The sequence below is a fragment of the Myodes glareolus genome, chromosome 14 (assembly GCF_982192425.1).
Source record: "Myodes glareolus chromosome 14, mMyoGla1.1, whole genome shotgun sequence".
Lineage (NCBI taxonomy): Eukaryota > Metazoa > Chordata > Mammalia > Rodentia > Cricetidae > Myodes > Myodes glareolus.
Window position 1 is genome coordinate 17,660,501 of NC_142039.1, and position 15,614 is coordinate 17,676,114.

Sequence of the window (15,614 nt, forward strand, 5' to 3'; positions counted from 1 at the left end):
CCCTCCTTCTGCTCCTCATTTGGACCTTGGGAGCTCAGTCCAGTGCTCCAATGTGGGTTTCTGTCTCTATCTCCATCCATCGCCGGATGAAGGTTCGGTGTGAAAGGTGTCCTCAGCACAGGGACAGGACTCTTGGAGGTTGAAGGACCCCGCAGACAAAAGGGCGAACTTGGGGGGGGGGGGGGGAAGATCTGTGCGGAGCCAAAAAGCCCCTGCAGCAGGAGTTGGAGGTGCCGTGAACTTCTCTTTCTCCGGCCGGGCGGGTGCGCACCCCCACCCCTATGGGTGGGTAGCCTCAGTCCAGACAAGTTTTAATACAAGCAAAAATCCCAAATAGTGTTTGTGTGAGTTAAAATGTCCTTTTCTTTTTGGTTGAATTAGAAGCAGACATTTTCGCATAAAAAGCAACTCAGTCTAATGTTTGTTTCAATCAGGAAGTGACAGAAAAACTACTATTCAACAGGAAGATACGCTTGATTGCCAAGAGGCCCTGCTTTCGGTAAATATCAACAGGGATGGAAACAGGACTTTCTGGGGAGCCAGAACACAAGGACACTGACGAACACTTCCTGTCACTCTCTGACTGCATGAGTTTCTAGAGAGGAGGGCTGCTGACCCCTACTGGGCAATGGCAGGTTCTGAAAAAAATCTAATCAAACTCCATAGTAGAAAAATATTCTGAAAAAGTCTAAAATTACCTACACACTACAAAACCCATGAACTCTCATGTTCTAGCCCAGAGAAGAAAAATAAAAAACTGAGAAGATTCTGGGGGGAAAGGCCAAAAAAGTAAGCTTTTAAAAATGGGAATATACCTCCCAATTAGAAACAATTCATTGGTGGGTTTTGTTTGATTTGTAGGCTAAAACTTGATCCCTGGCGTCTTGTGTGCCAGGCAAGCACTCTAATACTAAGATGCACTCTCAGCTCTAGAAAGGAATTATAAGCAAGATGCTAACCTGTAGGCTGGTTAACAAGTTCTCTCATTGTTTGATAGACTGCATCGTATCTCTCTTCCACTAGACTACCACCAACTCGGCTTAGACATTATCAGGGTCATGAAGATCTGAGTTAGAAACCCTGTATTACCATTGCCTCTCCCATCCAAATGATGTACCACTCCCCTCATGCACATACTCCCTCTTAATTACCAGGAGCTGCTGATCAGGGTGTTCTAGAGCTGTCAATAAAAGCCACTTATGTAAGCTCTGCATCAGCGGTAGTTTCTACAAGATACAACTGGGGCAGTAGAGATGGCTCAGTGCCTAAGAGCACTGGCTGCTCTGCCAGAGGACCCAGGTTTAATTCTCAGCACCCACATAGCAGCTCACAACAGTCTGTAACTCCAGTCCCAGGAGATCCTACTCCCTCTCTGACCTCCACAGGTACCAAACATGAACATGGTGCACAGACATACAAGCAGGCAAAACACCCATGCACATAAAATTTAAAAATAATAATTACAAAGATAAAATAATTAATTCCATTTCCCTACTCCACAAAATACTGTATGGAAGGACCGCTACATTTCATACATTTGCTTTGGTTTTTGTAGTGCTAAAGATTGACTCTGGGCTATGTGCACTTTAGGCAATCTGCAGAAACCCTGGGTTTTATGTTTGTTTGTACTGTTTTGCTTTTTTTTTTTTTTGAGACAGGTTCTCTTGTAGCACAGATTGACCTAAAAATCACCATATAATCAAAACTTGAACTCTTGACCCTACCTCTCGACCTCCATTTTGCTGAAAGAATCACTGCCATGCACCACTAAGCCCAGGTCTATTTATTACATTTTAAAAGATTTTATTGGTTCTCCCAAATCCTCAAAATCATCCAACCTTATGAAATACTAAATCATGGATACTACAGAAAAATTTAAATTATAAAGAATTTACATATAGCACACCATTATGTGATTTTTCACTATGCCCCTACTATGAACAACTTGCTAACAGATAACAGTAAGAATGACATTTCATGGGTATCCTGAAAGGGATCCAGTTGTCACCTCTCCCATCCCAGAGGACTACATATTCACATAATACTCCTGATCACTGTCTTTTCTTTACATTCTATTTTTAACCAATTTTAATTATTGCCTAGTTCCTCTAAGAGTTAAAGTAAAATCTTTAAAAAATGTGTTAAATCAAGAGTTTCGTTTCTGCATTGTAGTTATGATTTTATACTATGAAAACGACTAATAAACAGATGACATTAATATTATTTCAAGCTCATAGCTCAAACGCTAGTCGTGAACATGGAAACCAGTCAGTTGTCCAGGGAAACATTCTCATTGTGAGTGGGTAAAAACCCACTTTCATTTGATATCCCTAGACTTTCTAACCTCAATTCTGTACCACACTCATTCAAAGAGGCTAGGTTTCTTTCTTTCTTTCTTTCTTGGTCTGAATTGTTTGGTTGGTTGGCTAAGTGGTTGGTTGGCTTTTTGAGACAGGGTTTCTCTGCAGCTTTGGAGCCTGTTCTGGAACTAGTTCTTGTAGACCAGGTTGGCCTTAAACTCAGAGATTCACCTGCCTCTACCTCCCGAGTGCTGGGATTAAAGGCGTGTGCCACTACTGGCTGGTCTGAAATGTTTTAAAAACTACAAAATGCATATAAAAGTTACATTTACTCATGTTTCTACATTGAAACAATCAAAAATTTGGCATGTTTAACTCAAACTTTTACGTGTTTTTGTTTGTTTTACTTTTTTCAGTTAAGCAAAGCTAAATTAATCGTTAGTTGTATATTTCTTAAAGGATAAACATTACTGAGAGGAATAAAAATCCTAACCATCATTATAAAATTGTTGTATATTCTTCTACATTCATGACTTTAACTCTACAGTACACAAACTTGTCCATAATTATGGTATTCTAAGAATTTCATATACTACTATGACTTGCTATGCATACTTTTATTTTTTTAAATTTTATTTCTTTTACATTATATGTATGACTGTTTTGTTTGTATGTGTGTATTGCTGTGTTGTATCCAAGTCTGGCACCATAGAGACCAGAAGAGGTCAACAGATTCCCTAGAACTGAAGTTATAGCCGGCTATAAGCTGCCATGTGGGTCCTGAGAACAAATCCTGGGTTGTCTAGAATCAATGGTTGTCTAGAAATGCAGCCAGTGCATTTGGCTGCTGAGCCATCTCTCTAGACGTGATTTGGGGGAGGGACAGAAATGAATCCAAGTTGCACTGTCTTTTAAGCAATACTTTTAAGCAATACTTCCAAATACAAGTTCACCGTGGTGCTTCTGAAATCTTAGTATTTCCTTCTTTGTTTTGAGACAAGGCCTAGGCTCTTAGCCCAAAATGGTGTCCAGTTTGCAATCCAGATTACACACCTGAGTCTTTTGAGTGTTAGGTTTATACGTAGGTGATTCATATTCATCCCTCCCTCTCACCCTCAAGGATGGGGTGTTTCTCATTTGATAGCTTTTAACTTATACTAGTGAATGATAAACTCTGGATTTTCCTTCAATGGACCAGGTTTCAATATCTCCTCGCTAAGAGTTATCCAACCATGAGTGTTCCTAGTGTCCATCTCCACTTAATTCTATATGAAGAACTTAATTACTTAAATATATTCATTAGCTTTTTATTGTAAAATAATGTCAGACTTCCAGAAATGTAAGAGCAGCAAGAATGCCAACGTACTATTCACACTCTTTTCCCCTTTCACCCTGTTTGCTTTATTATCGTTCCCCAAACCCTAATCTCTAGGCATGTCTATTTATATATTTATACCATGTAGTAGTTGTTGGGTTTTCTGTCCTGCCTGTTTTCTATCCTCCAACCAGGTCCCACAACCGTTTAGCCCCAAAGAAATCACACAGAGGTCTACATTATAACTCTATTTTATGTGGATTGGTGTGAGGGTATCAGATCCCCAGAAACTGGAGTTACAGACAGTTGTTAGCTGTCATATGGGTGCTGGGAATTGAACCTGGGTCCTCTGGAAGAACAGCCAGTGCTCCTAACCACTGAGCCATCTCTCCAGCCCCCTAACTCTTATAACTTATATTAGCCCATTATTCTAGTATATGTTAGTCACATGGCTCGGTACCTTTGTCAGCGGGGCAGGTCACATTTTCCTTCTTCTGTGTCTGGGCAGGTCTGCAGAGGAATGGGCTTCCCCTTCCCAGAATTCTCCTATTCCCATTACCCCGCCTCTACTTCCTGTCTGGTTGTCCCACTTATTATACTTCTTGTCTGGTTACTGGCCAATCAGCATTTATTTAAAACATAATTGATAGAATACAGAATTGTCCCACACCATGTAGTGAATTCTTTTCCCATGCTATTTTAGAACACATTGCAATCACTAGTCCCTTTACCCCTAAATATGAAGATATATTTCCTAAAAAGCTGTTTAAACATCCCTGTAGAAAAGAATAAACAATCTCAATCAAGAGGCTTACATAAAGAGAACATCACTGCCTAATTTCATTGTATTGAAGCATGCCCACTGTCTAAACAGTCTTTTATAACAAAAGAAAAACCAGAACCTTTTCCTTATCTGAAATCCATTGCAGTCGTGTTTCCTATAACCTCTAACAGCTAGTTCTCTCTGTGGTACTTATTGCTCACGACCTTGATGTTTTTAAAGTTTACAGAGAGCTGGCTTCTGGGATTTTTGTCATGTTCCCATCATTCTTTTCTATTTTGTTGGTTTCTGGCACAGCAAGCTACTGTGGGTCCATTTCACTTTCCAACTTCAGTCCTAAGTTTCAGTTTAGTGGAGAATGGTGTTCAGAAGCCAGCATAAACGCATGAAGTATGCTTTCTGCCACCAATGATGAATGTCACTGATTCTGCAACTTCTCAGTACACAGGAGCATGGAAAACACACACACACACACACACACACACACACACACACACGAGTTAGCACTGATTTCAAAAGACTTACTCATTTATTTGTTGTATGGGTTGATGTGCAATGTGTGCTCACAGAGGCCAGAAGCCATATAGCATGCGACCTCCTGGAGCTGAAGTTACAGGTAGTTGTAAGTCACCTGATATAGATGCTGGAAATTGAACCCAGGACTTTTATATTAGGGGAAAATTTTTTTTTCTCATTCCCACTGTTCTGATTTTTAAAGTTTGTGTCTCTCCAAAATTCATGTCAAACCTGAATCCCAACCACAGTGATACTGGGAGGTATGATGTTTAGGAAGTTAAGTCATGAGAGGCTATACCTTCATGAATAGAGTTAATGACTTCATAATGGACACCAGAGAACCTTCCAGCTCTTCATCTCCCCTGCCTCCTTTAGCACGGTCTTATACAGCAATAGGGGGCCATCTTGAAGCCATCTTGAAGCAGAAACAGCCTCTTCCCAGACACTATGTGTACCTTGTTCTTGGATTTCCAATGAGAAACAAATTTCTATTATTTCTAAATTACTCAGTCTAGGAAGCAGACACATGTGACATGAGAACAGAAAGAGGAGCTAATTTAGAATGGAAGCACCAAGGAGAGGGGAGAAGATCATGGTAAATGAAAAAGAGCAAAGTGTGATAATATACATGTATGGAGATGTCATGATGGAAGTGTGACAATATAGACAATATACGTGTATGGAGATGTCACGATGGAAGTGTGACAATACATGTGTTTGGAGATGTCATGATGAAACTCATTTCTTTATGTGTGAAGTACTTGCTTTTCAGGAATGATCCCCAGAAGTCAGATAAAAACTCAAGGCCAACATTGAGGTACATACTTATAATCTCCCAGCTAGAGTGAGGGAATAGGAAGAAACCTGGGAATTGCTGGTCAGCTAGTCTAGCCTAACTTGTATGTTCTGATCAGTGACAGATTCTGTCTCAAATGAAGTGAATGGTGTTCCTTTTATTCTTTCTTTAAAAAAAAAGATTTATTTATTTATTTATTTATTTAGTACATAGTGTTCTGCCTGCATGCCAGAAGAAGGTGCCAGATCAAATTACAGATAGTTGTGAGCCACCATGTGGTTGCTGGGAATTGAACTCATGACCTCTGGAAGAGCAGCCAGTGCTCTAAACCTCAGAGCCATCTCTCCAAGCCCTCTTCCCTCTTCCTTCCTTTCTTCTTCTTCCCTTTGAGACAGGGTTTCTCTGTGTAATAGTCTTGTAGACCAGGTTGGCCTTGGACTCACAGAGATTTGCATTCACCTCTGCCTCCCAAGCTGAAATTACCACCACGAGTTATGAATGACATTCTTAGCAATAATATCTCAGGTTGTCCTTGGGACTTCACATGCACATGGGCATGTGTGCATGCACACCTATATGTATATGCACCTGCACACATATACATAATAAGTAAACATTAACAAGTAGATAGAAATGAATTGTCCAGTATACTTTGTTATAGCAGAAGGAACAAAGTTACATACACTACCTATCCATCCATATTATTTAAATGTGAGCTCATATACTAATCACCCTTACTCCATTAAGATTCACATCAAGGGTATCAGCGGATGGATGGCTCCATACCCATGACAGTATACATAGGACAAAGTGGGTGGGTAATCAAAAAAGAGGACATAAAGTTGGGAGTGGGGATGGGAGGGGGTCTGAGAAGTTAGGGGAAGGAGTAGATATGAATATGACCAAAATACACTGTATGTAGATATGAAATCTCAAAGAGTTCATAAAAATATTATGTTTTAAAAATCTTGGTCACATATTGCTTTCCATTGAAGCATTTCTGGATGCCTTCAGTTAACTGTTCTCTCTACTTTGACATTTTGGCCAACTACCTTCTGTCTTAAGTCATCCTGCTCCCTGGTTTACAAACCCTCCGATGGCAGAAATCAGATATCTTTGTTCCACAGAGGCCAGTTTAGTGGTCTGAGTATGACAGGATCACACTGAGCTAAATGGGATTTTCATATATAAGAGTGATATGCACGGCATCTGGAATAAACAAGACAAAAATGTCCCATCTCTGCATCTGTTGGCATGGTAATCTAAGAAACAACACCACTTTTAGACATCTCCACATCTTTCCATGTATCCTTGAAACTGTATTTCTTTAATCAAAATAAACGAAAGTACCTTTGAGTAGTACTTCAGTCTCACTTGAAAGAAATAACTTTATGCCATTTAATATCCTTGAATAAATGAATACAGACTTTTCATTTTAATTTCTATTCATCTGAGAATCTCAGAGCTAATATTTGGCTTGATCTCACCTTTCAGGGCCTGACAGAAGCAAGAAGAGTATCAAATATGTACTTTTGATGTTTCTTTTGTAAGCATGGGGGAAAAGAGGGCAAACTATGCTTGCCTCTTAAACAATGACACAAGTTATTTTTATAAATAGTAAGTGATAACCCACAGACAGTAGGCTATCCCAACGCAAGCACATTAAACCTAGAGGCAGGCACTTAAGCTTTGAGGCTCACTCTTGTACGACAGTGTGAGACTGCTCCATGTTGGTGCAGCCTTGCTCTTACCGTTAGTGTGGTTGTGTTCTCATCATCGGACCACTGCATGGACAAGAAGACAGAAAGAAAACATTCAGTTTAAATACTATATTGGGATAACAAAGGCAGTATGCTACCTAACAATGACACACAGGAGACACCTTTCCCTGAATATGGTCTATGAAGAGATGGCTCAGTAGGTAAAAGTACTTGCTACTCAAACATGAGGACCTGAGTTCTAATCGTCAATACCCACGTAAAATGCAAGAAGCAGCTGTGCAATCCAGGAACCCTAGAGTTGAAGTGGGGTTGAGCATATCCATGGGGCCTGCTGGCCAGTGGTAGTCTAGCTGAAACACAGTGAGCTCCAAGTTCAGCAAGGGAATGTGTCAAGGAAATACAACAGAGAGTGATAGAGCAGGATACTGGGTGTCCTTCACTGGCCTGTGTGCACTTGCACAGGGGACATACATAAGTATGCACAAGCTCAGATACCACACATATATACCATGTATGTGTAGATATATATCTGACATATTATGTCAAAGTAAGACTTTCATGCAACAAAACCTAAGGTAAGAGCTGTCAAAAGCATTTCAGAGATTGTCTAAATGAGAACAGATACTAAACAGACTTTCTCTACTGACCTGTGTTTCTTCCGCTTCGTTATCACTGTCTGTCTGGGAACATGTTGGTGGATCTTCCCTAAGAAAACATAAGGCAAAAATTAAGTGAGAAAAATACTTTGGTGCCATGAAGTCATAATTTCAAATGTACTGAATTTTATAAATAAATCAAAGCAAAATAGTTTTACTATTGGAGAGTTCAGGTGCATGCCTTTAATCCCAGCACCTGGGAATTAATCAGGAGGCAGAGGGAGGTGGATCTCTGTGAGTTAGAGGCCAGCCTGATCTACAAGAGCTAGTTCCAGAACAGGCTCCAAAGCTACAGAGAAACCCTATCTTGAAAAAAAAAAGAAAAGTTCACTTCTTGAAACATAAATAAAATATGGAATTTAATTTTTTTAATATTTATTTATTTATTATGTATACAATATTCTGTCTACATGTATGCCTTCTGGCCAGAAGAGGGCACCAGACCTCATTACAGATGGTTGTGAGTCACCATGTGGTTGCTGGGAATTGAACTCGGGACCTTTGGAAGAGCAGGCAATGCTCTTAACCACTGAGCCATCTCTCCAGCCCCTGGAATTTAAAATTAATACAGAATTTAAATAAATAAATGTCAGGCGGTGGTAGTGTACACCTTTAATTCCAGCACTCAGGAGGCAGAGGCAGGTGGGTCTCTGAATTTGAGGCCAATCCAGTCTACAGAGGGAGTTCCAGAGCAGCCAAAGCTACACACAGAGAAACCCAGTCTCAAAAAGCTATAGAGACTGGCAGAGCTCCCTCGGAGAGGATCAGAGGACCTGAACTGATGAAAGAGGCAGTCTCTAACCTAACACACTCCTGGCAGACTGTACTGTGCTCTACAGTTCCAGCTTTTGTGAGCACTCACCTGTCCTGGGATGGACATCTGTGATGCACCTGTCTTTGAGTCATTTCTGCTCCTCTAAGTAACCCCTCACACATATTCTTCTAAGTGGTTCCAATAAAACAAATTAGTTCACAGACTGGACTTAGGTCATCCATCAGTCCACTATGTGGGGTGAGTACACACCTGTTTACATCCCCATGAATCATGTTAAATATCAACTAATACTGTTCATTCCACATGGTGCTTACCAATACCTGAGACTCATGCAAGCATCTGACTTATAAAAAAAATCAACACAGGAAGCTCTTCAATGTCCACAGTATGGAAAGTTATAAAATATCTTCTAATATTAGGAGTCAGTAGTATTGTGAATTATTATATACACATTTGGGAATAGCAGTTTTCTTTTCAGTACAAGAGATTGAACTCAGAACTTAAACTAACCATCTTTAGACTGAACCCTAATACTGAGCTTGCAACCCTTTCTCTTTTTTCAATCATTTCCTTATTCTTTAATTATACCACACTAATGAGGCTCTACTTTAATAATTTTCACATTATTAAAAGGTTATCAATGGCCAGTGAGTGGTGTATCACATCTGCAATCTCAGCATTCAGGAGGCATAGGCAGGCAAATCTCTGAGTATGAGGCCAGCCTGGTCTATAGAGCAAACTCCAAGACAGCCAGAGTTACACAGAGAAATCCTCTCTAAAAAAAACAAACAAAAACAAAAAAAGAAAGAAAGAAAGAGGGGGCTGGAGAGATGGCTCAGCAGCTAAAAACACTGACAGCTCTTCCAGAGGACCTGGGTTCAAGTCCCAGCACCCACATGACAGCTCTCAACTGTCTGTAATTCCAGTTTCAGGAAATCTGACAAGCTCACACAGACACACATACAGACAAAACAACAATGCATATAAAATAGGAATAAATAAATTTATAATTTTAAAAGAAAGAAAAAGAAAAAGGGGTGGGCAATGCCAAGAAGCCAGAAATAAAATCCAGAAAGCTACACTAGAAATCCAGCAGGCAATAATGAGGATAATCTGCACACACAATAAACTTCTGGTTAGTGTGGGAATATGAGAAAACTGTCTCAAAAACAAACAAACAAACAAACAAGGGGGCAGAAGAGGTGGCTCAGAAGTAAAAGCACTTGCTGCACAACCCTGAGGACTTAAACATAAATCTCGAGGACTTGCTTACTTGTTTCTTTATTTATTTTGAGAAAGGCTTTACTGTGTGATAGACTGGCCTGGAAACTGGTGTGTAGATCAGGCTGACCTTGAGTTCACAGAGATCCAACCGCTACTGCCTCCTGAATGAAGAGGTTGGTGTGCCTAGGCTAATCTACTTACCAATGCAAAAACGTTGATTTAATCAGTACACTGTCTCTTTATGATTACAAAGGATTGTTTTCTGATATGCTTTACCTTCCTGAAACCACCAGAGTTCCATCGTCGAGTAAATAGTCTTTCACATTCTGAGGAAGTGGGAGAATGACACTGGAAAAAACAAACGTATCATTTAAAAGGACTAGTCACAGTGGGGAGAGGCAGACAGATTTTCTAGGGGACCGCCAGCTCATAAAAAACCCATATGGAGACTTAATAATAAGTATGAAAGCTTGGCCCATAGCATAGACTTGTTTCTTTTCTTTCTTTCTTCTTTTTTGTTTTTGTGTTTTGAGACAGGGTCTCTTTGTGTAGCCTTTGATGTCCTAGAACTAATTCTGCTGACCAGGCTGGCTTGAAACTCACAGAGATCCACCTGTCTCTGCCTCCCAAGCACTGGGATTAAAGGTGTGCGCCACTACCACCAGGTTTAGGTTTGTCTCTAACTAGTTCTCATAACTTAAGTTAACCCATTTCTACTTATCTATGTCCTGTCACATAGCTCACGGCTTTTAACTCTCCTCCTGCAAGTCTTTCCCTGGGCTTCTGACAGTGACTCCTCCTTTCTTTTTCCCAAGTGCTCTCTGTCCAGAAGTCCTGCCGAACCTCTTCCTGCCTAGTTATTGGCCATTTAGCTCTTTATTAAACCAATTAGAAGGTGTCTAGGCAAAGACATATCATTGTACAAAAAGATTATTCCACAACAGAGAGAAAAGATCCCACACAACTCATTTTATATCCATTTGTGAAAATAAAAACATATTTAGATCATTTTAATATGAAACAGAGCAAAAACCAGGAGCTAGTATAATATGAATAGACACTGCAGTTTATATAATTACCACAGTAGTTCTTACAATGAAACAAGAAAACCAAACACCACCCAAATCCAGAGAAACAGACAGAAATCACAAATGGTCAGAGTGCTGAGAATGAGTGTAGAACGGCCATCTCTAACGGGAACATCTCTATCACCCTCAGTCCCAAGGCTTAGGGGACATTACTGAAGAGCGGGTAGGAAAACTGTAAGCGAGGCTGGAAGGAGCACGATGACATGCTGTTTTCTGCACAATATGAGGCACCGTGCTCATGAACGCCCAGTAGCTGTGGTAACCAGCAAAAGAGCAAGACAGACAAAATCCCAGCAAGTCTCACTCCCAGCTGAGAGCTACTGACAACTGATGGTTGCTGGGGGAAAAAGTCATTTTTCTTAGGTGATGTGGATACTGGACGATTGCCCAAACTCCAGTGGATGGCCTTACTCCCATGCACATACAGGCATCACTAACTGAACTGAGAGAGATATTTAAAAAAAAAAAAAAAAAAGCAGGGTAGGAAGTTGGGAGATGCACTGTTTCTTAGACCCGAGAGATGGGCAAGGGGGAAATGGCAAGACTAGGATCAAAATACCTTGTATACATCTAGGAAATTCTTGAAGAATAAATAAAAACTATTTTAAAAAGGAATTTGCATAATCTGCTCTGAATCAAAAATAATAAACACCAAATACTAATGCTAGGCAGGATGTGTATTTTCAGCACTGAAGCAGACAATGTCTGCCTTATGCCTTCACCTGATCTGTCTGGATTGTGGAAGGGCTGTATTACAACTGGGTTAAACAGACAAAGAAAAGGGTTTAAAGCAGAATAAATGCTTTAAGGCTGCTAAAAGGCAGCTTAGTGGGTAATGGTACCTGGAAACAAGTCTGATGACTTGAGGTTCAACCTAGGACTCACATGGTGGAAGGTGGAAGCAGACTCCTGCAAGTTGTCCTGGAACCTTCACATGCCCAACATGCGTGTGTGCGCGCGCGCGCGTGTGCACACACACACACACACATTAACTAAATGAACATTTTAAAGGTGGTTTTAGGCAACACGGCTTAGGCATAGACTGTCTATAGAGATGCCAGACAATCCCACTCACCAGCTTATTTCCACCGATGTCTTCACATACATGGCATACATTTTAAGTGAATTAAAATAATTTGCTCAATGGGAGCTTATTCAGTTCAAAAGGAAACAAAGCAACGTTTTTGTGTGTGCTTATTATGTGTTAGAAAGAGTATCAGCACTTTAAGTATGTGACACTCATAACAAACCTACTTCTTTCTGTGTTTTCCAAAGGAGGGCTAGGGAGATTAAGAAATCTGCTGAAGATGCTGCTAGAACCAGAATTCAAAGGCAGACAGACGGTGCTGACACTAGAGTCTAATATGTAATCACCACATGTTTATTCTGCTTAAGGAAAAGGAGTACTATGACAGAGGTTACAGCAGTCAGTTACATAGAAACCAAAGCACAGTTTTGAAAATCTTCAGTGCAGAACTGGGAATGGTGGTGCCTGTCTGTAACCCCAGCACTTGGGAGACTGAGGCAGGAAGGTCACCAGTTCAATAGCCAGACTCTCTCAAAACGAGAGACAAAAGGAACGAAAAAGGATTTTTAGCACAAAAATGACTGAAAAGTTCACACGTATCATACCAAAGTATATGTATGTGTGTGTTACACACACACACACACACACACACACACACATTACCTATCCCTGTTAGTGAATGAAAGCCTTACCTGCATCTTTCAGATAGTATGATTGCTTTTGAAGGTTGGAGCTGGTCTCTTAGCTGCCTTGCATTTGAGTGATAAGATAACGGATTCACCAGAGGCATTCTGCAAACCTGCGAAGACTCCTTGTTCTAGGCCAGGGAACTAGAGAACGAGTATGACTCTACACTATTTCCAGATGGATTGCTGCTTCTCAGAACACTGGACCATCAGTAGTAACGTAACCATCTAACGTTTCCTATACACGACCGCACTGGAGCTTCCCAACAGACTTGGAGGTCGGGTCTGTAGCACCGTCCTCATTTTACAGTGACGGAACTCAACTGTCACCAGACGGGTTAGACAACAGCAAGGCGCACTACCCAGTTTAGTTTGGTTTTGTTTATCGCCTTGCACTTCTGGCAATTCCAAAAGTATCTATCTCGATTTAATCTGCCTATGACCCTCACTGCTTTCCTAGCTCTCTTGACTCGCATCAGGAAGCACGGCAAATTTCTGATCTACTTCGTTAATCTTGTCACCTCAAACCTCAGGGAGTCGACAGCTCCACACCTTCGCTCCCACTGAGTCGTTAGAAGGCCTGCCTTTTTGTTTAGTTTTCTGAAGGAGATGGGATTTGCCCAAACATCGCAGTTCACCTCCGGGCATCTTACCTCTTGATGGTAAGGCTTCGGAAGAGTGGGTACCAGGCGGAGAACTGACAGTGACTAACATGCTCCTTCTTCATCCTCCACCTGCCTTGTCAATCGCTGCCTTTCTCCTCTCCCGCCAGCACTCTCCCGGAACCCGGCGTGTCACTTCCGGAAGTGCCCACCAAGTTATTTTGATGGAAGGACTCTTCCGGTCCGTTAAAAGTCAGGAGGCGCTAGAAGCTAAAGTAATGGTGGAGGGTACGCTCAGCATGCCCGCACACACTCGCGAGACACAAAAAGACTTTGAGTCCGGGAGAGAAGCATCATGAAAAGTACAGAATTTTAGAAAGCTTACAACTCCTCTTTCGTCTGTGGACACCTCGACCCGGAAGGTAATCATCTGAAGCTAGCCGAGTTTCTACGGGTGCCGGGAGGAGGACGTGTGCACAATCCTTCTTCCACCACGAGAGGCGCCGGTGTCTCTAGTGGTGGCGCCCGCTTCTACGGAGATTGCAGCTTCTGTCTGATTGTTTTTCCTTTCCTCCTCCATCCCTTCCACATCCCACAGCTTAGTGTAGGTAAGTAGGCGCGCGCCAATCTCGGTACTAAGTGTCCTCGGAGAGGGGAAGGGACCGGAGGGCGCGAGCACTGCTGGTGGTGCTGTGGACGCAGCTAGTCGCGCGCGTATCTCCTAGTCCGCGCCTGAGCGCGAGAACCAGCCTGGGCTGCGAGAGGAACCAGAGACCAGCACAATAAACGGTTGAACACACGACAGTAGTCGAGGCATCTACAAGAATGGTCCCTTCTCATTAGTGAAAGTGATTTTCAGGAGATACAGGGAAGAAATCCCGCATGCACGATCCTGGGGAGGAGGCACGTATTTTACGGTCCTGGAGATGAAAGAGGCGATGTTCGTCTGGGGAAGCAAGGGAAAGAGGAAAGTTGTGCTTTGTAAGCGTAAAAGTTCATTTAGTCCAGCCTCGAAAAAGTCACCAGTGTGGAAAAGCACAGATTTTATCAGTGTCGCTGCAATGATGAAATCATAAAGTTGAAAGAGTTTTTACGCGAACTTGTGGTTTTTCTCCCTACTCCTTTTTCCATCTATCTTCTTACAAAGTTCAGTTTTGTTTCTTTAAAAGAAAGAAAAACCACCAGTTTAAGGAGATATGGCTTTAAAACCCACTTGCCATAATTTACAAGTCTTGGGCATGTGCCAAGCACGTATTTGTCCAAAAGTACCACATTTTCGATATCCACCCCCTACAAAAAAACAAAACAAAACCCAGCACATTTCCTCTAGCCTGTCTAAGCAGTTTAACTTAGAAAGGTAAAACCCCAGCCACTCTCGACTTCTTTAGAAAGGTATTTGTTAGAATTAACCATGGAATACTTTGTATTTTAAGTTAGAATACACACATAACAGAACTATAACTTTTTAAAAGTTACAAGTGAAGTGGCTAGAAGTATTGTTTAAAGAACACATTTTCAAAGCCAAGATAAATGTGTTATGGTGCAGTGTACGCTGGTGGGTTGTGAATGACAAAGATTCCAATTCAGGTACCTGTGAAATGCAGAATTAATCAGTCCCGTGGTTTTTTTTGTTGTTGTTGTTGTTTTGTTTTGTTTTTGTTTCTTTGTTTTGTTGCTTTGAGACAAAGTTTCTATAATCCTGGCTGTCCTGGCATGGGCTATGGCAGTGGTTCTCAACCTGTGGGTCGCGACCCTTCAAGGCTTGCATGACAGATATCCCGTATATCTTACCTTTGCATTATGATTCATAACAGTAGCACGATTGCAGTTATGAAGTAGCAACAGAATCATTTTATGATTGGAGGTCACCACAGCATGATGAAGTGTCTGTATTGAAGAGATACAGCATTAGAGAAGTTGAGGAACACTCTAGACCAAGCTAATCTCGATCAAGATCGGTCTGTCTCTGTCTCCCTCGTGCTGGGATCAAAGGGATGCACCACCAGGTCTGGATGCACCTCCGTGTTCTGAGGGAAAGCGTCGATAATCCGTTCCTTCCCTTTCCTTTTTCTGGGGGATAGTGCTTGCACAGCTAAGAGACAGAGCAGAAGTGAGAGACCATTAATA

The 15,614-nt window shown here is 41.4% G+C and overlaps 2 protein-coding genes across 4 annotated transcripts in view; one reads left to right on the forward strand and one right to left on the reverse strand.

Annotated features, from left to right (window-relative positions):
- Cdc123 (cell division cycle 123) overlaps positions 1-13,701 on the reverse strand; it is a 47,613-nt gene extending 33,912 nt beyond the window's left edge. The window contains exons 1-4 of the mRNA XM_048461256.3: positions 13,539-13,701; positions 10,361-10,432; positions 8,077-8,134; positions 7,460-7,492 (exon numbers count right to left, since the gene is read on the reverse strand). Of these exons, the coding sequence (XP_048317213.1) occupies positions 7,460-7,492; positions 8,077-8,134; positions 10,361-10,432; positions 13,539-13,612 (237 nt within the window). The 5' untranslated portion in view covers positions 13,613-13,701. The remainder of the gene's footprint in view (positions 1-7,459; positions 7,493-8,076; positions 8,135-10,360; positions 10,433-13,538) is intronic.
- A 232-nt stretch (positions 13,702-13,933) lies between these two features.
- The window catches only part of Nudt5 (nudix hydrolase 5), a 40,614-nt gene continuing 38,933 nt past the window's right edge, over positions 13,934-15,614 (forward strand). For 2 of the 3 annotated variants that reach the window (XM_048461257.3, XM_085699090.2), the window contains exon 1: positions 13,935-14,095. The gene's annotated coding sequence lies outside the window, so the exon portion shown is untranslated. Of the gene's footprint in view, positions 14,096-15,614 lie in introns of all 3 variants that reach the window. The other variant, XM_085699089.2, reaches the window with a different exon arrangement.